Source organism: Protopterus annectens, chromosome 12.part0, assembly GCF_019279795.1.
Source record: "Protopterus annectens isolate FY-2018-M chromosome 12.part0, PAN1.0, whole genome shotgun sequence".
NCBI classification, from domain to species: Eukaryota; Metazoa; Chordata; order Ceratodontiformes; family Protopteridae; genus Protopterus; species Protopterus annectens.
This window is the reverse complement of record NC_056746.1, coordinates 834,583,807-834,609,103: the sequence shown is the minus strand read 5'-3', so window position 1 is coordinate 834,609,103 and position 25,297 is coordinate 834,583,807. Positions and strand designations below refer to the sequence as shown.

General features: G+C 44.8%; 1 protein-coding gene across 1 annotated transcript in view; it reads right to left on the bottom strand.

Annotated features, from left to right (window-relative positions):
- Positions 1 to 3,190: 3,190 nt before the first annotated feature.
- Positions 3,191 to 25,297, bottom strand: part of ZBTB46 (zinc finger and BTB domain containing 46) — a gene marked incomplete in the record, with an annotated part of 462,779 nt that continues 440,672 nt past the window's right edge. Inside the window, 1 exon segment of the mRNA XM_044089877.1 lies at positions 3,191 to 3,859. Coding sequence (XP_043945812.1) covers positions 3,449 to 3,859 — 411 coding nt within the window.

Here is a 25,297-nt window from a genome sequence, read left to right as displayed (position 1 = left end):
ATTCATGAAAAATATCATCCACCACTTCTAAAACAAGGGGGATGGCCAGGGTCTGTACTGGGGCAGGTCCAGAAACCAAGTCTTTTCTTAGACTGGGGGGAAGTCCTGAGATTCCAACTGGAAATGTTCCCTGAGGGTGTGAAGGGTTTTCCCCAAAGGAAAGGTCCTCTGGAGGGGAGGTAGAAGGGATGGATTCCTCTGCATCTGAATCCTCATTAGCAGTCAGAGGTTGTTCCTCTTCAAAATCTGAATAATCAGATTCCTCAGAATCCTGTTCTGTCAATTTCTGAAGGGTGCCTTTACCTTTTAAAAGTTGTGGCCTGACTACCGTGGATGAGGAAGACGAGATCCTCTGCCATTTTAAGCATTTGTGCTTGGGGTGGTGGAGCAGGAGCACGACGGTGGCTAGAAGCAGATTTTCTAGGAGTGGCTTGGCTTCTAGGCCTGAAAGAATCCGATCTGACAAATGGCAGACAGATGTGAAGACATCATTTTTTGTCTAGATTCGGTAGAGCGAAAGGCCTCCTCGGAAGACAGTGCCTGCATCACGGCTCTGGACCCAACCAAGGTAGAAACAGCCAAAGACTCGGAAGATGAAAAAGACTTCTGTGGCATACCGGACTCCAAAAGGGTCTCGGTAGAGGCCTACGTAAATATTGAATCGGGCATCGGGGCTGCAAAAGCACCTCATTGAATTCTGGAGAACTGACAACCTACTTAGCGGTAGCATTAGTGGAAGGCTTAGCCTCGTCTGGTCTGTCTCTATCTTTATCGCTGCATTTTTTCAGAATGTCCACGGATTGTTGGCTGATGGACGCCATATCGGAATGCGAAGACAGAACACAAAAATAACTGTCTACAATAGGAGCTCTACAGCGAATGGTTGTTGGATTAAAGAGGGCACATAACCGGCAACGGGGGACGTCATGGTCTGGGCCTAAACAAGTGAAGCAGTAAAAATGGAAGTCTAGGTGTGGATCTGCTTTCCACAGGTGAGACAATTAACTTTTTCGGACATCAGTTAGTGCAAGAAAAAAGGGTCCCCAACAGGGTACTTAGCTTTAGACATTTTTGGCCGAAATTCAAACTCTGGTAGCGACCGACCGGCACTCGTGCGAACTGCTTCTGCTACAGGCTTCACGGCAAGAAAGACTGTTGTAATGACATCGGCTGCCTTGCTTTACAGGACTGACTACCTGATGTCAGACTACAAAACACAGACTCTGGTATTCGGGCCTGCAGTGGGCTACCACAGCAGGGATAACCCACAGGTGATGACTGCAACAGTGAAACACGAAGAACATCTGCCAGATGATGATGCTCCTGACTTCTATTGCCAGTGACCATCTGTAAAAATAAGAGATGGTGCCTTACCTTTTAGTAGGTCAGCTGATACTGTATGCCCTTGATAGGTTCTACAGTTGGGTTCGCCCACCACACAAAGCATTACTTAGCATTTATTTTTAAAATTCCCACCTCTGATGTGCTCCCATAATGTAATGGCACTTTATCCCACCCCATCCACTACCACTTGTCCACTGTTAACAGTATTACATTAGTATATATCTGCCTACCTTACAGGGACTCCAGCAGCCAAGGCTGGCTGGAGAGATTGTCCAGACCTGGAGGATTCCTAACCAAGCAGAATTCATGTCAAAAGATAGAAAGCATAAATACAGACCACGAATCCCAAACTTTCAAACCTAACTGTAACACACACACACACAAAAAAAAAGACATCTGTCAGGTAATGATGGTAATGAGCAGCAATGCATAATGGAAGCGCTGATTTACCTGAAGCTTTGACTCAGTCACTGACACTATTATGACTGAAAAGACATACAACACACCCGAATTGCGGTGCTGTGTTAACTGCCTGTAGTTAACCAGTCACATATTTTGCTGAAAACAAAAAAGCCTTTACAAAAATGTAGCACATATGAACATAGCAGAAATGAGTACCAAGCCTTCACTTTAGGACCCAAATTATTTTTTCCCTATGAAATGACTACGTTCACACAATTATCACAAAATAAAGCATGTGGTCAAACAAACTATCGTACAATACTAGGTAAGTGTTTATCACATGATCTTGAAGACCATAAGATGCCTAGCCATATAAGTGTAAAAGTTTGTGCCTCCCCTTTCAAGCACTTAGCAGTGTTCACCTTCACTTGTTAACTTTTACCTCCTAGTTTCTACTTATTTTCACAATGGCCATCAAGGAAAAAGATTTTATACAGCCTGGAAAGTTTACAAATATTTCCCACAATCAAGTTAATTGACGCTGACAATATGACCGCACACACTGCATACATGGTAAAAAATGTCCCGGGCTGCTACCTAGTCATCACTTCAATCTTTCCCACTGTAATGCGATGACTTCTGCACAGACTTAACATTGTGCTCTACAGCGGTCAGTTCTTGCCCCATTCTCTGCACTGTGAGATCCCTATCCAGACACTCAAATGCTGTGCCACTCTTATGTCAAGCTTTTTTTTTTAACTGAATTACTAAAAATAATATTACAATTGTATGCCTAAGGCCTATAGACTTCTCTGGGCAAGAGCAGCAAAAGACCATCAACTTTACTGTGTGGGGTGGGGTGAAAAGTTCTTGCATATTCTTGCAGAGTACATATATGCTCTTATGGAGAAGCAACAGCAGCGAGCATCTCTAGTGTCATAACACATTTGGGGGGGGTTGGGGTTCTAGCGCAACTTCCTCACCATGAATAAAACAAAACTACAGCAATGTTCTGGCCCAACTTTAAAGCTAGGAAAACACAATCATAATAATGCTCTAGGGTTCAAGTTCCACACCAGATGCATTCTTGTTTTCAAGACTTCTGATGTACTACTTGGCTTGACTGCTCCTATACTGCTCCCCAATCCAAAACTGGCTCCTATAATGTACTATGGCAGGTGCATATGCAGACACACCCAACAAAACTTGCCAAAACAGCAGATCTGGTCTCACCTGCAAGAAATGATATGCATAAACAATTCTGTGAATTTTTGCTGTTGGGATAAACCACCAGGTCAAAGGCTCCCAGAAGAGTGATTTAAAGTACCTAATGGTTTTGGACAACTTTTTTGTTTTGCAAAGTACAGCAAACTGCTGTACATAATTATTTGATGAAGTTAGAACTACTCAAAAGGTAAAAAGTATTAAAAATAAAACACACTTCTCATTTTTTACCGCCTTTCCCCTTTAAGTACAAAAACATGGCTGCTTTGGAAACCAGAGCAATGCAGTATAATCACTTCCCAGGTGCCCCTGTACCAGATTTGTGGGAAGAAAAGGCAAGCCAAATTGTACTAAAATGAGTGAGGTTTCAAAACCAGTCATAGCCAGACATGGAAAGCTAAATTAATGTACTCTCTTGAGTCTATTCACTGGAGTACACACACAGCAAGTTAAAGATACTGAAGTCTTGCAGTAGCACCTAGGAAATCCAAGTGAATTCTTTGTCATTATCACCAGAGTTATCAGGTTCCTGTGGAGAGTCTATTTCCTCTTTGTCATCTTCTAAAATCACATCCTCTTGGGGTATCCCTATGTCATCTTTCCATTTGATATCCTCATCTGCATCAAGGTCTCCATCTCCTTCTCCAACCTCATCAACCCCTTCTATCTTCAGGTCATCAGTGTCTTCTACATATTGATGCTCTCCAGTATACATCTCTTCTGGAGACCCAATCCCTCCATTTTGGTCTGGGTGGCTTGAAACTCCTCGACCAGAACAATCTGAACAGACTCCATGACGGCGAGAGCCATGTTTGATTCCCACACTGGCAGCTGACATGAACACCCGGTTGCAGACCTTGCACACATACTTTTTATCTTTGCTGTGTACCTATGGGATTAAAAAAAAGGTATGAAGCATTTTTCACGATATAATAAACATTTGTATTCAAAGACTGTATGTAACCTACTCCTAACATGGTGCAGTCTACTCTGCATGCATAAGTGCCCCTTAGCCTGTTTTCATTGCAACATATCCTACCTGGTGGACAATGGAGCTGCTGCTGTGACCACTCCTGCTACCTGTAACAGTTATCACAATACCCCAAAGCACACAGTGGGAAAGTGGTGTGGTGATACAACTTCTCTGGCTCAGTTCCACTTCCTACTTATCTGAGCAGCTATCTGGTGAGGATGTTATGCCTCACACTACTTACTGGGCATGGACTGACTAAATGAATACCCTCACTCAGAGGAGAGGATGAAGATAAGAAAAAAAAATCCTATGAGGAGTGTGTCTTAACAGAAAATGTTTGTAACCATGCAGACTGCAAGTCTTCATTACAAATTTTCACAAGAAGAAAATGTCAGACTTCTACATGGGTAAAATACTTCTGTTTGGACAACTGTCTTTTCTTAAAAAGAAAAAGTGAAGCTGAGCCTTTACAGTAATACTAAAAATGTGTAGCTTTTCAGTAACGAAAATCAGCTGTTTCACTCACACACACACACACACACACACACACACACACACACACACACACACACACACACACACACACACACACACACACACCCTCCTTTCGGACATTAATCTGACTACTTTACTTGTTAACCAATTGTTTTCATGGTTTGCTGAACTGCCAAATAACCTTCAACTAAACAGTCTCATGCTAGTCCATTTACCAATCTACATTCTTTAGCTGAGTAGTGCTTATACAGGGTCAAAATACATAAAAAAAAAGTCTGCAAACAGCTTGCTGTTAACAGCCAATAGATAAATGATGTTAAGAACTCGCTATGGAAGAAAAGTAGAGTTGTGTACACTTATTTATTTATTTATTTATTGCAGTTGGTTTACCAGGATAGTCCATTGGGCCATTGAAGAACCCGTTTTCAATGGAGTCCTGGGGAGAAAAGCTCCAAAAAGAAAAATAAATGTACATTACAGTAATTATTAGGTACATAATATAAAAGAACATGAGCTCCAAAAAGGAAAATAAATGTGCATTACAGTAAATATATATGTACATACTATAAAAGAACATAAGCAAAACATAATTGTACTTGACATTTGACAGTGACATTCTTGGTACAGGCTAACGAAGGAATAAAAGCAAAAATATAAATGCATTTTAATGAACAAACATAGTAGAAGAATAGAATAGAATGGTAGTACAGGGAAAGGTAGAGTTGGTTATGAGGGGTGGGTACAAGAGCATTCCCATTGAGATGCTAGGTGTAAGAAAAGTGACTTCTTGAAGGAAGAGTGGTTGGAAGTAGTGCGGATGTTTGGTGGTAGTGAGTTCCAGAGGCGAGCAAGGCTGAAGGAAAGGAGGTTTTGCCTGGGGGATGATTTGGTTTGTGGACCTGTAGTAGATTTTGATTATTAGACCTTAGAACTCTATTTGGATGGTGCATTTTAAAGGCAGAGGAGAGGGAGGGACAGTTGGAGGGGTTTAGAATAAGCTTGTGGGCTAGATTTAGTTGAGTATAAGCAAGATAGTTGGGAAGTTCTAACCATTTTAGTTTATGGAGGGAGAGACAGTGGTGAGTGGAAGACTTATGGGTGGTAGCGAATCTAGCTATTTTGTTATAGCAAGAGGTGAGCTGTTTTTTTAAGGAGCACTGAAGATTAGTAAGTAGTGGGGCACCATAGAGGAGGGAGGGAATGAGGAAGGAAGTAGCTAGAGTGATTTTAGTGGTAGGTGTGAGGTAGGCATTTTGTCTACATAGCATGCCAAGTTTTTGATGTGATTTTTTGATGTTCTTTTGTAGGTGGGAATTAAATTTGAGTTGGTTGTCAATGTGGACCCCAAGAAGATTGGTCTCTGACACTATTTCAAGAGGAGAGTTATTTTGACTGGTAACTAAGAGTGAGTTTATGTTGGGGGGAGGGAGTAAATAACATTAATTTGGTCTTGGTGGCATTGAGAGCTAGATGATTGCAAAGCATCCATTGCTCTGTGGAAGAGAAGGCGTCTTGAGTAAGTTTTTGTAGGGTGGAGATAGAAGAGGCAGAGCAGATGATAGTAGAATCATCTGCATATTGGATAATGCTAGAGAAAGGGATAGATTTGTGGAAGTCATTGATAAAGATGTTGGAGAAGAGGGCCCAATATGGAGCCTTGGGGGACTCCGGTAGGGGTGCTTAGGAAGGAGGAAGTTGCTTTCTTCCATTTTACAGCTTGATTTCTGTTGGATAGATAGCTAGAGAACCAGTTCAGAGAGGAGGAGGATAGGTAGAGTTTGGAGAGTTTAGTTAAGAGCAGGTTGTGAGAGATAGTGTCGAAGGCTTTGGAAAGATCAAGAAGTAAGGTGGAAACAATTTGTCCAGAGTCTCGGGCTTTATTTACTATTTCAAGGAAGGAGAGAAGGGCAGTCATGGTGCTATGATTGGGTCTGAAGCCATGCTGTGTGGGGGTTATCAGATTGTTGTCTAGGAGATGAGGAAGGAGTTGGATTTGCACACATTTTTCAAGGATTTTTGAAATGGGGGACAGGATGGCTATGGGTCTAAAATTGGTTGTGTTATTATTGTTACCTCCTTTGTGTAATGGTATAATAAAGGCTTGTTTCCAAATTTGGGGAACTGTGCCTTCTAGTAGGGAGCGTTAATTAGGATGCTAATTGGGTAGGCCAGACTTTCGGCAGCAATGTTAAGAAAGTAAGAAGGGATATTATCAGGAGCATTGGTACATGGTTTCAGTTTATGGAGGAGTTTCTTAATAGTAGTAGTAGGAATGGGATTTAAAGTGAAGATAGTGCATTCGGGTGGTGTTGAGTTTTGGGGTGATATGGGTGAGGATAGGATTTGTGTGGAAGAGGAATTGGTGGATTGGGAGTAGGGAGTTGGAGAGATTGTGGGGGTGAGTGATGGAATATTAGAAGATGGGGAGGAGGTAGAGAATGAAGAGGTTAGTTTTGAAATAGAGTCAATAAAGAAGGTATTAAATTGGGTGGCTAAACCTAGTTCTGGAGCATTTGGATCTGGGGTAGGAGTATCTGGTTTGCTGGGGTGGAGGAGATTGGAGATTCCTTTCCAGAATTTTTGAGGGTTATTTTTATTTTGGTTTTGGAGTGTAGTGAAATAGTTTTGTCGATCAAATGAGATAAGTTTCTTAGCTTTATTGCGGAGCAGTTTGTATTCGTTGAGGAGTGGGGTTGTCTTATGTTTTTGGTAGCGTGCCCATACTTTGTCTCTGTCTCATGAAGGATATAGTAGTTTTAGATAGCCAGGGGGCTGATTTGGTTTTTATTCTCTTAGTCCGTAGGGGAGCTTGGGAGTCAAGTAATTTTAAGAATGTAGAGTTGAAGTATGACACTGCGTTGTCTAGAGGTAATGTTTTTAGACAAGCCCAGTTTACTGCATTTAGTGAGTTTGAAAAGGTTATTGGGTTGAAGTTTTTTTGATTGCGGATAGTAATGATGTTGTGGGTCCGTTGAAGGATAGTTGGAAGTCGGTGGGTAAAGGTGGGTAAGTGATCACCTAGTGGGTCGGGAAGGGTGCCACTTTTGGTAAAATAGTGAGGATGGGAGACTAGGATCCAGTCCAGTATACTCCCATTAGAGGGGTTTTTGGCTGGATGAGTAGGCAAGTTGATCAGTTGTGAGAAATGATAGAGGTTGATATTAGTGTTGTTTGAAGGAGCTTGGATAAGGGTCCAGTTAATGTTTACGTCTCCTAGGATTATGGTTTCATTGCTAATGTTTCTGGATAGCCAAGAAAGGATAAGTTCAAGTGTAGAGATATTGTCACCTGGAGGGATATAGAGGGAGGCTATACATATTTATTTATGGTTATTGATTTGTAATATAGTAAGGAGAAGTTCAGCGTTGTTGAAGTGTGGAATAGGTTTGTTGTAGGGAGAAACTACTAGGGAGGAGGAATATATAAGGGCTACTCCTCCGCCTTTTTTGAGAGGTCTGTCTTTTCTTATGATGGAGTAGTTTGGGGGAACTACTTCAGAGTCCTTAATATGTGGTTTCAACCAGGTTTCAGAAATAGTCAAGATGTCCGGTTTGTTGTGTGTAAGCCAAGCATGAAGGTTGGGGACTTTGTTAACGATACTTTGTGAGTTTAAGGAGGTGAATAGTAAGGATTTAGTTGTGTTGGTTATAGTGGCAGGGCCTGGGTTGGGATGGATGTCACCTGATAAGAGAGTACTGATCAGGTGTTGTATGTAATAGTTTAGGTTAATAGACACTTACCATAAACGTAGATGTTTGAGTGTATTCACTGTTGCAGTTATTACATTTGGGTTACCTGCTTGCAAGTAGCCCTAAGTCAGCCTGATTACCAAAGTCTTGGGTCCTGCGTCGGTTGCTGTCTCATCTTCCATGACGTCAGGTAGTCAGGGGTGTAAAGCATGCAGCAGACGCCATTACATCAGTTTTTCTTGCCCCAGATGTCAGGTGCCCCCATATGGGAAGCAATTATATACAAGGTTACACCTCCAACAAAAAGCAAATACACCAGAAAGCTTTAAGCATAGCAAGCAAGAGTAGAGGCACGGTCAATAGAAGTCAGGGGGCTGGAGGGCGGGTAACCAGGTCTGCAACAGTGAATACACTCGAACATCTACATTTATGGTAAGTGTGCACAACTGTACTATGTTCTTCGTGTTTCACTGCTGCAGTCATTACATTTGGGTAGATTCCCAAAGCTAAGGAAGGGAGGAGGCAGTTAGACAGCATTAGGACCAGCTATAAGCCCCTGCAAGACAGCAGTGGCAAAAACCAGCTCTGGATTTAGAAAAAATTGGCAAGTGATGATGCTTGGTGAAGGTATGTACAGAACTCCAGGTAGCAGCTTCTAGGATGTCCCTGGTAGGGACTCCTCTGAGAAAGGCTGTAGAGGTAGATGCAGCCCTGGTTGAATGTGGTCTTATCCCCTGTGAGGTAGGTTTTCCATGGTGCTTATAGCAGAAATGACAGCAATGGCCTATCCACTTAGAAATGGTTTGCTTTGAAATGGCCTTCCCCTCTGCCCCTGCAGAAAATGCAACCAGCAGTGGTTCAGATTTCCTGAGAGGCTTAGTCCTGTCCAAGTAAAATCTAAGTTGTCTGTGCACATCCAAGGAGTGCAGTATTTGTTCCCCTTTGTTCTGTGTTAGAAAAGAAGGTTGGCAAATGAATAGACTGATAAAGGGCCACACTGGATATCATCTTGGGCATAAAGGAGGGATTGGTCCTTAGAGACACCCTGTCCGCATGAAAGATGATGAAAGGCTTCACTGCCATGAGGGCCTGTAATTCAGACACCCTTCTTGCTGAAGTGATGGCTAGGAGGAAGGCTGTTTTACAAGAAAGAAATTTTAACTCTGCATTTGCAGCTGGCTCAAAGGGAAGTAGAGTGAGCTTTTCCAATACAAAGTTAAGGTCTCAGGTTGGAGTAGGGGCTCTCCTGCGTGGTCGTAAATTTTTGGCCCCTCTGAGGAACTGCTTCAGCAGTGGATGAAAGAAGAGGTGTGGCTTTGTATTATGAGCTGAAATGGCAGAGGCATGAGTTTTGATGGAAGAAAAGGAAAGGCCCTTGTGAAGCATCTCAGTTAAGTACTGAAGAATGTGCGGTTGGGCACAGTTGTGTCAATCCCCTGTGTTTGGCTCCAGCAACAGAATCTCTTCCATTTTTCAGCATAGGATTTTGTAGTACTAGGCCTCCTCGCCTCCGGATTGACATCCATCACTTGCTTACAGAGGGATGGTAAAGGAGAGGTCATGTAATTAGCCAGGGTGCAAGTTTCAGGGTTTGAAGCTGTGGGTGCAGAATCTGGCCCTCCTGCTGGGACAGCAGGGAGGGGGGTCTGAGGCAGGTGCCATGGTTGCAGAAGTGACACACTGCACAAGAGGGGGTTACCAGTGTTGGCGTGGCCAGTCTGGTGCAATAAGTATTGTCCTTGGTTTGTCCTGTTTGAGCTTTAGTAGCACTTTGGAGAGGAGAGGCAGAGGGTGAAAGGCATAAAACTGATATGTTTTTCAAGCTGAAGGACAGGGCATCCACTTTCCAAGCTTGTCTGTGGGGAGTCCATGTGCAGAAATTGTCCAATTAGTAGTTCAGAGGGGAGACAAAAGTACAGTTTTGTACCTACCATAAATGTAGATGTCCGAATTGGATAGCATCTGCAGTCATAACAACTGGGTTGTCCTGTCGTCAGGCAGCCCTTCAGTCGGCCGGATTCCAAAGTCCGGGTCCGGCTTCGGCTGATGTCGCACTTCACCCGACGTCATCTCTGTTGGACTTCGGGTATAAAAGCATCAGCCAACGCCATTTTCTTCAGTGTTTCTTGCCCCAGATGCCAGAAGCCCTATAGAAGGCTAAAAATTTTGGATAGATGCCAATGTTTCCAAAAGATAGAGGTAAACACAAAAATAAGCATGTATGTACATAAATACAAACAAATACACCATGAAAGAAATCCCCCCACTAGCCATCTATTAGAAGGGTAAACACCCTAGGAGTACCACAGAGGGAAGGAGGGAGGGTAATCCTGACTGCAGATGCTATCCAATTCGGACATCTACATTTATGGTAGGTACAAAACTGTACTATGTCCTTCATGGATGCATCTGCAGTCATAACAACTGGGCAGAATACCATAGCCAACTAGGGGAGGAGGATAAAAGTAAATTATGGTGTGTTTAGGATCCCTTGCAGAACAGCAGTGGCAAACCCTGCTCGGGATCTGGAATATAGAGGTAAATTATAATGCTTGGCAAATGTATGCACGGAGGTCCAAGTAGCCGCCTCAATAATGTCTTTGGTAGCCACTCCTCGTAAGAAGGCTGTGGTAGTGGCTGTTGCCCTTGTAGAATGAGGTCTTATGTTCTGTGGAATTGGCTTTCCATGGAAGGAGTAACAGAATCGTATGCAATTTCCTATCCATTTGGAGATTGTCTGTTTGGAAATAGCTTTTCCTTCCCTTCCTGTTGCATAGGCTACGAAAGTTGGTCAGTCTTTCTGCTATTTTTGTTCTGTCCAAGTAGTAGCGTAGCTGTCTATGTACATCCAAGGTATGCAGTATTCTTTCCCTCTGTTTTGTGGGTTGGGAAAGAAGGTAGGCAGGTGGATTGCCTGGTTTAAAGACACTCTGGATACCACCTTAGGCATAAATGTAGGATTAGTCCTCATGGACACTATCTTGGTGGAAGATTAGAAAGGGTTGCACTGCCATTAAGGCCTGTAGTTCTGAAACCCTCCTTGCTGAAGTAATTGCCAGTAGGAAAGCAGTTTTCCATGACAGGTGTTGTAGGTCTGCTGTTGCTGCTGGTTCAAAAGGTGATAGTGTCAATTTTTCTAGCACAAAGTTCAAGTCCCAAGCTGGCAATGGTGGTTTCCTTGGAGGTTTTACATTCTTGATTCCTCTGAGGAACTGCCTGAGCAAAGGGTGTGAAAAACAGGTGGATCAAAGCTGTATTCTGCTGAAATAGCTGATGCATGAATCTTGATGGAGGAGTAGGACAGGCCTGAATGAAGTAGTTCGGCCAGATACTCCAGAATGTTAGGCATATCTATGTTTGATACATCTTTTCCTCTTTCAGAACTCCAAATGACAAACCTTTTCCATTTTCCAGCATAATTCCTTCTAGTTGAAGGCCTGCGTGCTTCAAGAATAATGTCTTTAACTCTTTGTGAAAGTTCTGTATTAGCAGCTGCTATGTGATGTTCCATGCAGTCAGTTGCAGCGTTTTTAGGTTTGGATGCATGGTGCTGAAGTTGTTCTGAGTTAGCATCAAAGGCATCAGGGGAATTGGCCACATATTGTTCCGAGACATGCTCCTCAGTAGTGGGTACCAATGCTGTCTTGGCCAGTTTGGAGCTATCAGGATTATCCTTGGACGTTCCTCCTTGATTTTTAGTAGTACTTTGTGTATCAAGGGAAGAGGTGGGAATGCATATGCTGTTAGGCCTTTCCAGCTGAAGGAGAGCGAGTCCACTTTCCATGCTAGTGGGTGGAATGTCCTTGTGCAGAATTTTTTGAGCTGATGATTGAGAGGTGATGCGAATAGATCTGAGGCATTCCCCATTTCTTCGAGATGGTCTTGAAGATATCCGGGTGCAGCTGCCATTCGTGGGCATCCGATGTGGTCCTGCTTAACATATCTGCTAGAGTTTTCTTTTCCTGGCACAAATATTGCCTGTAACTGGATGTTGTAGCTGAGTGCCAGGGTCCACAGCTCCAAAGTCATTCTGCATAGGGGGTAAGAATGAGTGCCTCCCTGTTTGTTGATGTACCACATGACTGTGGTGTTGTCTGTCCTTATCATCAAGTGGTCCTCCTTGAGAAATGGTCTGAACTTTTGGATTGCCAGTTTTACTGCCAGCATTTCTTTTAGGTTGATGTGCAGGTGAAGTTGGTCCTGTGTCCACAATCCTTGTACGCATTTGTCCAGCATATGCGCCCCCCCATCCTAGGTCTGAAGCATCTGTTGTGATGGTCTGGCTTGCTTGACCCTTGCGGAAGGGCAGGCCTGGGTTTGACTGGCATGCCTGAGCCCACCATAGGAACTCCTGTTTTAAGCATGGTATTAGTGGGATTTCCGTTTCTAGGCTGTGTCTGTGTTGGGACCATAAATTCTTTAGGTACCACTGTAGTTTTCTCATATGTAGTCTGGCAAATGGAACCAGGATTATGCATGATGCCATGAAACCCAAGGCCTGCAGTACCTTTCTTGCTGTTAACTTGTTCAGTTTTGTTAGTGCCAAGAAGTAAAGAGGGAGTTCTTCTTGTTTTTCTGTAGTTAGGAATGCCATTTGTCTTACTGTGTCCAATTCCGCTCCCAGGAAAGTCGTTGTCTGGGATGGTATCAGTCTTGACTTTTGTAAATTGACTGTGTATCCCAGTGCTTGAAGCAAGTAAATGACCCTTTGTAAATCTGTTGTCAGCTTGCTTTTGTTGTCTCCTTGTATCAGGCAGTCGTCCAGGTATGGATAAATTTGAATTCCCTGTAGTCTGCAATGGGCGATTACTGATGCCAGGCATTTTGTGAATACTCTGGGCAGTAGATAAGCCAAAGGGCAATGCTGAGAATTGATAGTGCTCTGATCCTGCAAGAAATCTGAGGTATCTTCTGCAGATTGGTCGAATGGGGACGTGCAGGTATGCCTCCTTGAGATCTAGAGTTACCAGCCAACACTCCTTGCCCAGCATGGGAAGAAGTTGCTGTAGGGTCAGCATTTTGAATTTTGGGACAATGATGTAAGTATTCAGGGTGGACAGGTCTAGAATTGGTCTCCAACTTTTTCCTTTCTTGGAACTAGGAATAGTCTGGAGTAGAACCCCTTTCCTTGCTCTGCTGTTGGCACTTTCTCCACAGCTCTCATGTTTGCTAACTCCATTATCTGTTGTAGAGCCTCTGTCTTTTGATTTGGAGGTAGATTTGGCATTCCTCTTTTGTCTGGTAAAGTGTGGAAGTGGAACCGTAACCTTGATCTATGGTTCGTAAAATCCACTTGTCCTTTGTTATGTGGTGCCAGTTTTTTGAAAATAAAGTTAGCTTTCCGCCTAGAGGAGCTGCTATTTGTTCCCTGGTAGGCGGGTTTAGGATGAAGTCACTGTGGCTGTGTTGATGTAGTGGCAGGTGTGGAGTCTGTGCCTCTGTTGTTACCTTGCCACTGTCGTCCTCTGTAGGCACCTCCTCTGGATTGATTTCTGCCTCTGGAACGTCTATTCCTGCCCCTTTGAGGTCTTGTGGAGTCAGGAAAGGACCAATTTTTGGCAGGCCAGTTCCTGCTAAACCTTGGGGGTTGAACCTGCAAGAAATCTTTAACTGTCTGGACTGATTTTGCCTTTTCTTCCATTTTCTTCATAACCTGCTGGGCAGGTGTACCAAACAAACTTGTTTTATCCATAGGAGCATCTAGCAATTTAGATTTAACATGAGCCGGTAAAGCTTGCTCCTTTAGCCATGCATGCCTTCTAATTACAGTGCCAGTCATGGCTGATCTAAATGAAGCCTCCAGTGCATCATAGCCACATTTTAAAGAATGGTTACTAACTTGCTGTATGTTATTTACCATTTCTAATACATATTTCTTATCAAGAGATTCATCAGTGGTTAGCTTTTTAGTTAACTGTTCAAGCATAAACTCTTGGTATTGTATCATGTGAAACTGACAGTTTAAAGCTCTAGCTGAGAGAGTGGCTGAAGTGTAAACCTTTTACCCCATCTGTCTAATGACCTTGCTTCTCTTACAGAAGGAACAGGGTTTTTAGCTATGGTCGCTGACTACTGCCTTGGGACCCTGGGAAATAGTTTCGGGTCTGCAAGAGGGGCCTTGTAAAGGTGGTGATGAGTATCTGGCACCCTGTAAAATCTGTCTGGTTTGGCAGGGGCTGGGGTAAAGAATCTGGAGCCCTGCAGACATCATTGAAAGCATCATCCACCACAGGGAGAACAGGAGGTATAGCTAAGGGCCTGTGCTGTGGAGGGTGCAAAAGGGTCCTAAGTCTTTTCTGGAGACTGAAAAAATCCTGTTGCTGCCATTGGAACTGTTCTCGCATGGCATGCAAGGTTTCCCCAAAGGAGAATTCTTCTGGTGGGGAAGCAGCTGGAATGGATTCTTCAGCATCAGAATCTTCAAAATTGGAGAAAGGAGCCTCTGGCTGGTCAGTTATGTCTGATTCATCAGCAGAATCAGAGGACACTGGCTCATGGGGCTCTGCCCTAGGTCTCTTCTCTGGGGGCTGAGAGGCCCTGTCTGGGTGAGATTGAGATCCTCTAATTAATGAAATTAAATCTTCTGCCAAAGTAAGCATTTGGGAACTGGAAGAGGGCCTGGTTGAGGGGGGTTTAACAGGCACTGTTTTAGTAGTCTTGGCTGCTTTAGCCCTGGCGAAGGCCTTAATGGACATGGCTGCTGGAGGCCTAGCAGCACCACGTGCTGGGGTAGAGACATCCAAGGGAATAGTGTCTGATAAGTCAGTGGTAAGCACCGTAGTGGGTAAAATTTCTGAGGCCGATTCAAGAGTGTTAGCAGGGACCTCAGTTGTAGAGATAGATTCAGCTGTATTTTGATCAGTTTTCTCGGTTTCGCCGAAACCGAGACACTCGCGTTTGCTTAACCATGGTTTCGCCGAAACCGCGGACGCGAGTGTCGGTCTTTTCTTTCGCGTTTTTGGCAGAATGCGTGGTCGGAGGATCCGACGGCATAATGTACGCAAAATCAGAACCGAAAAACTGTTCTGCAAACTCCGACCGGCGCCTAAGCGTTCGTCGGTTGAAAGAAGCACAGGACGAACAGGCTGCTACGTCGTGGGCTGGGCCTAAGCAAGGCAGGCAGTAAGAGTGGAAATCTTTATGAGGTATTTGTTTCCCACAGGTTAAACAATTATTAACTTTTTCTGACATCGGCTGAGGCAAGAAAGAGTCCCCAACGGGGTACTTAGCTTTAGAAGTCTTCGAAGTAGTATTCGGTAGAAGTAATCTCTGGATCCGACCGACCGGCGCTTGCGAACAGCTTCTGCTTCGGGCGCCACGCGGCAAGAAAGACTGGAGAAAATGGCGTCGGCTGATGCTTTATACCCGAAGTCCAACAGAGATGACGTCGGGTGAAGTGCGACATCAGCCGAAGCCGGACCCGGACTTTGGAATCCGGCCGACTGAAGGGCTGCCTGACGACAGGACAACCCAGTTGTTATGACTGCAGATGCATCCATGAAGGACATCAGGTCCATCTCTGGGCTCCCCCCATTTGATTCTCAAAAATGTTGAATATCTTTGGTCCAGGTTTCCACTCGTCTGGGTCCATGAGATTTCTGCTTAGGTAGTCTGCCAATGTATTTAGCTTGCCTGGCAGGAATTGAGCTTGTAGGTGCACTTGGTAGCTCAAGGCTGTGTTCCACAGAGCCAAGGCTAGTCTGCAGAGGGGGTATGAATGGGTTCCCCCCTGCTTGTTTATGTACCACATAACAGTGGTGTTGTCTGTCTTTACCAATAATTGTCCTGGAAGAATGTGGTCCTTGAAGGCTGTCAGAGCATTCTGTACAGCTAACGTTTCTTTTTGATTGACATGCAGGTGCATTTGACTCTGGTTCCATTTGCCCTGAATGCACTGCCCTACCACGTGAGCCCCCCATGCATAGCCTGATGCGTCTGTTAGGGTTTGGGCTGCATGGGGGTAGAGTGAATGGCAGTCCCATGTTTTGGTGGCAGGCCTCTGCCCACTAAAGGAACTCTGCTTTTAGACAAGGTATGATAGGAATCATTCAATGCTCCACCTCGCTCAGACAGCAACGCCAGGACCAGATAGCAATAGCAGTACTCCAAATCAAACTGCTCAGTACAATTCTGAAAGTTTTACAGACACGATTTATTTCACATATAGGCTTTAAGTGTGCAAAATAATCATACACTTTTCGTCAGGGCTCCTGCCCCTTCTTCAGAAACAGCAACTAACATTTACAATACACTTTTATATGTGACCCCTCCCAACGTCATCAATACAATCAATTAAGTACATCTTATCTAATCTAACTAAAACCATTACTGTAAAATAGTTTAAATAAACATTAACACAAACGAATCAACCTCAAAGTGAACCATGTGCATTTTAAAAAACTATTGTGTATATATACTTTATTTTTTATTTCTTATTTTATTTGTTTTGTTGTTAAATCTACATCTGAGGCACCATATACCCAAGTCTTTCCTACTACATTTTGGCACTCATTAATTGTGTTAAAATTAATATGATGTTTAAAAGTTTAAAAATACTAAAAATATTAAAATAAATCATCAGAAGAATAAATCCCTGTATTTATAATATCATGTTCAATAATTTCATATTTAATTAAATTATAAATAAATATATATTTTTAAATATTTGTAAAAGTTGGACTCAAAAAACATGTCTTATTAAATTATAAAGTGCTTATTTAAATAATAAATTGGTCGTTTTCGTTTTTTAAAAGTTTGATGATAGGAATCATTGATTCTAGGTTCTGAGAATGTTGACACCATAGGCTTTTTAGATACCACTGTAGCTTCCTCATATGCAGCCTTGCATATGGAATTAGTAGAATGCAAGAGGCCATGAACCCCAGGGCTTGCAGTATTTTCCTTGCAGATAGCTGGGTCTTTGTGGCCAGTAGTTTGAAGTAGGCTGTCAAACGAATTTGTTTCTCTAGCATGAGGTATGCCATCTGGGAAGTTGTATTCAAGCTTGCTCCCAGGAATACAATTTGTTGGCAGGGTACTAGATGTGACTTATTTTCATTTATGGTGTACCTCAGAGAAGTTAGTCATTTCTTTACAAATGCCAGATGATTTAATAGTATGTCCTGGCTTTCTGCCTGAATTAGACAATCATACAAGTATGGGTATATTTGAATATTTCTTTGCCTGCAAAATGCAATGACTGGAGCTAGGCACTTTGTGAATACCCTGGGTGCAGTAGACAAGCCAAAGGGCAGTGCAGAGAACTGAAAGTGCATGTAGCCTGCTCTGAAGCATAGGTATCTTCTGCAAGATTCCCTTATTGGGATGTGCAGGTAAGCTTCCTTTAAATCCAGTGTTGCCAACCAGGCATTTTGCCTAGCATGGGAAGCAGCCGATGAAGAGTTAGCATTTTGAATTTTGGGATTACCAAAAAAGTGTTTAGGATAGACAGGTCCAGGATAGGACGCCAGGAATGGTCTTTTCTGGGTACCAGGAAAAGTCTTGAGTAGAAACCTTGCCCCCATTCTTCTTCTGGGACAGGTTGAATAACCCTGATGCTTAGAAGAGAGAACTTGCTTTTGAGCCTCTGCCCACTGATTTGGGGGTAGGTCTGGCCAACCGTTTGGGGTTGGTAAGGAGTGAAAGTAGAATCTGTATCCTTGGGAAATAAGAAGTTATGTACCTACCATAACGTTCCATGTTAGTTGTCTTCTTCTCGCCTTCTTTCTTGCTGGATGGGTTCGGAGCAGATCCTTGGCTCTGACTCGGCCAATACTAAAGCTCGAGAGCTAATTCCACCGGCTCGAGGCTCCCCCATATCCCACAATGCTAGGCGGTAACTCCTCAAATCTTGTTTGAAGCTAGGCCAAGCCAGAAAAAAGCTCCATATCATGGAGAAGGGTAACCCACCTCTATAGGGCCGACTGTGAGGTGACATAAACCTAACAGAGGAAATATAGAGGTGGTAAAGCGTGGGAGGAAAAGGATTAGAAAGGTCACAAACAATCTCCTCTAGGTCTGTCCAGGCTAGGGGGAAGGAGGGTGGGACGCAAGAAAGAAGGCGAGAAGACGACAACTAACATGGAACGTTATGGTAGGTACATAACTTCTTAATGTTAAGTTGTCTATCTCGCCTTCATTCTTGCTGGATGGGACCCCTTGTCCCGGGTGGCCTATTGGAACAGACTCTTGAGAACAGTGGAACCAAAGTTGGCACGGTCTCTGGAGGCTATGTCCAACTTGTAATGAGAAATGAATGTATGAGGTGAAGCCCAAGTAGCTGCTGAGCAAATAGAATCAATAGGAAGCCTATCCTGAAAGGCTATGGATGTGGCTAAGGCCCTTGTAGAGTGAGCTCTAGGCTTCGAGGGCAATTGTTGGTGTCTGATCTCATAAATAAAGGTAATCGTAGAAGTAAGCCATCTCGAAAGTGACACTTTAGAGACTGGAAGACCCATCTTGCCTTCTGCATATGAAACCAACAGTTTATCTGTTTTTCTAAACTGTTTAGTCCTGTCTAAATAATACCTTAGTTGGCGATGAACATCTAAAGAGTGCAATTTCTGTTCTGACCTGTTGCCATAATTGGGGAAAAAACTGGAAGATCAATGGTTTGATTCAGATTTGCTTGAGAAGCCACTTTGGGCAAAAAAGACAGATTGGTACGCAAGGATACTCTATCTTTGTGAAAAATTAGATACGGAGGACGACAGCATAGAGCATGAAGTTCCGAAACCCTTCTAGCCGAAGTGATGGCTATTAGAAAAAGCGTTTTCCAAGACAACAACTTCATAGAACATGAAGCTGCAGGTTCAAAGGGGGGTAGAATCAAAGATGCTAGAACCAAGTTCAGATCCCATGGAACAGGTGGATCCTTGACAGGGGGCTTAAGAAGAAAGACTCCTTTCAAAAAGGCTTTACAGAGTTTGTGGGACATAATAGTAGATTCTGACACTCCCACATGAAAATTAGATATAGCCGCCAATTGAACCCTGATAGTAGAAGGAGAAGAGCCTGCTTGGAAAAGCTCAGCTAGGAAATCAAGGATGGACTGAATAGGTGCAGTAAAGGGGTCTATTTCCCTGGACACTGCCCATAAAGAGAAACTTTTCCATTTGCTGCTATAAATCTTCCGGGTAGAAGACTTATGAGAAGCTATCAAAATATCTCTTGAGTGAGATATTAAGGGAAGCCTGGCTAAGGTTGGAATTGGAGGAACCACGCTGTGAGGTTCAGAGAAGAAAGGGATTGGTGCAGTTGACCCGATTGATGGATCAAGAGATCTGGAACTGGGTCCAGATGCCATGGTTGCGCCAAAAAGTAACGATGAAGAAAGGGAAACCAAACTTGTCGAGGCCGATAAGGGGCAATGAGGATCATTAAGGCCTTCAGAGCAATGGCTTTCCGAATCAGCTGAGGTATCAGTGGGAAGGGGGGAAAGGCATACAGGAGTCCCGGAGGCCAATCGTGAGCTAGAGCGTCTCTGATGGGATGACCTGGTAGGGGAAAGAGTGAAGAAATCGGCACATTTGCTGTTTTGGGGAGTGGCAAAAAGATCGCAGCAAGGTTGGCCCCAAGTTCGAAAAACTTCTTCCAACACTGATTTCTTCAGAGACCACTCATGAGGCATGAGGATTGCTCTGCTCAATCTGTCTGCTATCACATTGGACTTGCCGGGAATGTGCGCTGCTATCAGGAGGCGCTGAGAAGAGATCGCCCATTGCCACAGTCTGAGTGCTTCTCGACATAAGGGGTAAGATTTGGTTCCACCTTGCTTGCTGATGTACCACACTACGGACATATTGTCCGTCTGAATTGCTATAGTTCCCTTGGGAAGAGAGTCTTGAAGGGCTTGCAATGCTAGAAGCACTGCTCTCATCTCTAGAACATTTATGTGCAAGTGGCACTCGATCAGCTGCCACGTGCCCTGGACTGTCCTGCCCTGGTAATGCCCCCCCACCCGATCAGGGAGGCATCCGTTGTCAGTGTTGGGGGCGGGGGAATGAAGGGTCTCCCTAATAGAAGTTGGGGAGATGTGACCCACCAGAGAAGATGATTCCTGCATGACTGAGTTATGCTGATAGTGTGGGACATTGGTAGAAGTTGAAAGGACCACTGAGTGAACAGCATCCACTGAAGAATCCTCATATAAAAGCGGGCTAAGGTGCGGAGAGGAATAGCCGCCGCCATAATCCCTAGGACTTTCAACACCAGTCTGACCTTGACCTTGTTTTGTCGTAAGAGAAGAGAAACCTGCTTGTGAATGTCTGCTACTCTTTGTTCTGTGAGTCTGGCTGACAGACTGACTGTGTCTAATCTTGCGCCTATAAAGGTAATAGACTGACAAGGCGACAAGACAGACTTTTCGTAATTTACAGAGATGCCTAGAGTCTGACAGGTTCGTAAAGTGTAGTCTCTGGCTAAGAGAAGTAGATGCCTGGTGGTGGCAGTCAGGAGCCAGTCGTCTAAATATGGTAACACCTGGAATCACTGGCCCCTCAAATGAGCGGCGACCACTGCCATGCATTTGGTGAACACTCAGGGGGGGGCTGTAGTGAGACCAAAGGGCAGGGCCCTGAACTGAAAATGGCTGGCCCCTAGCCTGAAGCGGAGAAATCTCCTGGATCGTCTGTTCACTTTGATGTGATAGTACGCATCCTGGAGATCTATGGAGCACATCCAGTTGTCCTGGCCCAGAAAGGGCAGGATGGACTGCAGCGTGACCATCCGAAATTTTGTTTTCTTGACAAACTTGTTCAAGTTGCTGAAATCCAAAATGGGTCTCCAGTCCCCTGTTTTCTTTGGAACCAAAAAGAATTTGGAGTAAATTCCGGATCCTTGTTGGTCTGCTGGAACTGGTTGAATGGCTCTTTTTGCTAGCAGCTTTGAAATCTCTAGTGCTGCTTGCTCCCTTTGACTGGGTGGAACGTCTGGAAGGGATTTTCCAGACTGTTTTGGGATGCGAATGAAAGGGATTCTGTAGCCTTCGGATATGATAGACTGTACCCACTTGTCTTGAATAAGGGAAAGCCAGGCTTTTGGGTACAGAGATAATCTTCCCCCCGACTGCCTCCGAAGGTGGACAGTCGGGCAACCCCTCAGGGGTACTGAAAGGGGTTTGTCACAGAAGATTTCTCGACCACCCTGGGGCATCTATTATTATTGTTCCCCCCTCTGCCTCTAGAGGGGAAACGACTCTGTGCGTCCGGTAAGACTCCCTGTGGTTGTTTGCGGAACCACACCCCCCCCTTCTGACCTTTGGGGTAAGGCCTAGAAGGGGTAGAAAAACGGACTCCGACGGCAGAAAGAGTCTTACCTTCTACCTCGCACCTTGTCAGAGTATCCTTCACTTGTGGACCAAAGACAGATGATCCGTCAAAAGGGGAGTTAGTAAAGGACGCCTTGAAAGGGTCCGCAAAGCTACACAGCTGCATCCAGGCATGGTGGCGTAAAGCCACCACTGTACCTGCGGCTCTACTCGCTTCATCAGCCACGTACGAAATTAGGTGCATGGAGGAGTTAACTACTGAATTAAGGGTAGCTAGCTGGGAGTTCATCCTATCTTGAAAACCCACAGTTGATGGGTCCGTCAACACTTCACTCATATCCTTGAGCAAGTCCCTCTGGAGACGAGTGAAATGACACAGGTAATTCAGCGAACACATGGAGAAAGTCGCTGATGAAAACATCCGCTTACCGTACCTGTCCATGGTCCTAGATTCCTTATTAGGAGGATGAACAGGTACCGAAGGATCCGCTAATTCCTTCTTGGTGGCAGCAGCCATCACCATGGCATCCACAGAGACACCTTTGGACAAAAACTCCTTGTCTTTGGGGGCAGTGATAAATTTGGCCGGCCTCCTAGGAGTGGGTTCCACCGAGTCAGGAGCCGTCCAAGCCTTCCTCGCCACCACTTCCATGAGTGGGTCAAAGGGACACCCAGGAGGTGGAAGGTCGAGAACCAAACGCCTCAAGGTACACTGATTCGTCCTCTGAAGGGTTAAGGGCTGGCCAATTCCCCCTCTGCTTCAGGATTTCTAGTATGTCTGCAAAGGAGACGTCTTCAGAGGGGGAACGAGGGGAACCCTCAGAATCTTCCAAATCAGTGTCAGAGGTGACAGACTCAGGTGAGTCAATGTGCTTCCTCTTGCACTGTCTCTTCCTAGGGGGTTCTTCTGCAAGATCAGGAGAGGCCTCGGAAGAGGAGGAAATTCCCACTGGGGATACTTGAGGCGCAGATTCTCTACGGTCCGAAGCAAGGGGGTGAGAAGAAATCACCACAGGCACTGTAGAGGGAGGAGCTGATGGAGCCGAATGTGGAGTAGAACCAGGTTCTAACACGCTCCGCATGACCTCAAAGGCACCCCTATCAGGCAGGGCCAGAGCCGAAAACCTCACCCGGCACCGACAAGGATGGCTCCGAAGCCGATGGAGCCGAACTAACCAGCACCGAAGCACCGAGAGGGAGAGCGGGGTCGGACAAGGGTCCGATGCCACTCGCCCCCTCAGAGCCGACGAGGGAAGTTCGGCGCCGAGATCCCTCCAAGGAGGAGATCGGAGCAGGTGATTGCGCCGAAAGGAAAGGTATCGGTTCCGACGCTCCCACAGTCTCGGCTCCGAACTCAATAGAGTCGGAGGAGGAATGTCTAATGGAACAGGGGTAGCCATCGACTGTTGAGTCGGGCTGTGTAACATCTGGGCCAGTGCCTCGGGCTGTGTAACATCTGGGCCAGTGCCTCGGACTTAAGAAGTCTACTCACCACCCTCTGCAAATCATGGTCCGAAAGTCTGGAAGACCTAGAGGAGTGTGACCTATGGCTCCGTTCAGACAAGAGCGGTGAGGCTGGAGCCGAATGAACGGAGCCGATAGGAGACCTGGACCTCTTTCTAGTAGTCTGTTCCAACAAGAGTATCGGAACCGACTTAAGAGTTATCTGTCTCGGCTCCAGCCGGAGCCGAGGACACAGTGAGTGTGGTAGGTCTAGAATCATTGGCTCCGGCCGGAGCCGATGGTTGAACCGTTTGACCGGTCTTTGAACCTCCGGAGGACGGCTCGGACACTGGAGCCGACTGCCTGGAGGACGTAGAAGGTTTCCCCGACAGACTGTGTCGGGGGACCCTCAGGCTTCAATAAGCCTCTTAAGATTAATTTATTTTTACGTTCCTGCAGGACTCTAGGGCTGAAACAGTGACAGACAGCACAAGAGTCCTGCAGGTGTAAAGATCCCAGGCAATACACACAAGAAGTGTGACCGTCTGTCAGAGACATCTTCTGACAGCACGAGTCACACTTCTTAAAGCCTGAGACCTTCGATTCTTTAGACATATCTAAAGATATACAAGTAGTGCAATCACTCACACACAAACACACAGATTACACTAAAAGTAAAATTAAGGTAACTAAATTTAACAAAAATTCCCTAGAAAAAACACACTCATTCCAACTACTAGGAGGGGTGGGAAGGGGCCTAAGGCCTAATGAAAGAACCCTTGGAAAATTTTTTAGAAAAGGGGGGGGGAGATTTGTAAGGGAGTGGTAAAAAACTAAGTAATTAACTAAGAACTACTGAAAAATTAACTTAAAGGGGGTCTAACTTTGGTAAAACTTTTATAAAAGTAACTAACCTGCAGAGCCGGTTGGAAAGAGAACCTCATCAGCTAAGCGGCAAACGAGATCTGGGGAGTTACCGCCTAGCATTGTGGGATATGGGGGAGCCTCGAGCCGGTGGAATTAGCTCTCGAGCTTTAGTATTGGCCGAGTCGGAGCCGAGGATCGGCTCCGAACCCATCCAGCAAGAATGAAGGCGAGATAGACAACTTAACATCTATATTTAAAAAGTACAGTTTTGTACCTACCATAAATGTAGATGTCCGAGAGGTATGCATCTGCAGTCCTAACATATGGGTTGTCCTGCCTCAGGCAGCCCTTCGGTCGGCCGGATTCCAAAGTCTGGGTCTGGCCTCGGCTGATGTCGCACTTCACCCGACGTCATAGCTGCTGTGAATTGGGTATAAAGGCATCAGCCGACGCCATTTTCCTCAGTGTTTCTTGCCCCAGATGCCAGGTGCCCTCTAGGAAGGCTAAATTTGGATAAATGCAAATGATTCCAAACAGTAGAGAGCAAACAATATAAGCATGTATATACATATATACAAACAAATACACCATAATAGATTCCCCCAGCTAGCTACAAGATGGGCAAATACCCTAGGAGTACCACAGAGGGGAAGGAGGGTGGGTAATCCTGACTGCAGATGCATACCTCTCGGACATCTACATTTATGGTAGGTACAAAACTGTACTATGTCCTTCAAGGATGCATCTGCAGTCCTAACATATGGGTAGAATACCATAGCCAAACTGGGGGAGGAGGCACTAAGATGATTATGGTGTAGCTAAGATCCCTTGCAAAACAGCAGTTGCAAAACCTGCTCGGTATCTGGAGTATAAAGGTAGATTATAATGCTTGGCAAATGTATGCACGGAGCTCCAAGTAGCAGCTTCTAAAATGTCTTTGGTAGCCACTCCTCGTAGGAAAGCTGTAGTAATGGATGTAGCTCTTGTGGAGTGAGGTCTGATGTTTTCTGGAGTTGTCTTTCCATGAAAAGAGTAACAAAATCTAATGCAATTTCCTATCCATTTTGAGATTGTCTGTTTTGAAATTGCTTTTCCTTCCATTCCTGTTGCATATGCTACCAGAAGCTGGTCAGTTTTTCTGCTGGTCTTGGTTCTGTCCAGATAGTAGCACAATTGTCTGTGTACATCCAAGGTATGTAATAGCCTTTCCCCCCTGTTCTGTGGGTTGGGGAAGAATGTTGGTAGATGGATTGCTTGGTTCAATGATACCCTGGAGACCACTTTTGGCATAAAAGTAGGGTTAGTTCTCAAGGACACTCTATCCTGATGGAAGATAAGGAAGGGCTGTACTGCCATTAATGCCTGTAATTCAGAAACCCTTCTTGCTGAAGTGATTGCAAGCAGGAAAGCAGTTTTCCAAGATAAGAATTGTAATCCTGCCGTTGCTGCTGGTTCGAAAGGGGGAAGTGTTAACTTTTCCAACACAAAATTAAGATCCCATGTAGGCAAAGGTGGCTTCCTTGGAGGCTTTACATTTTTAATTCCTCTCAGAAACTGCCTGAGTAGAGGATGAGAGAAGACTGGAGGATCCAT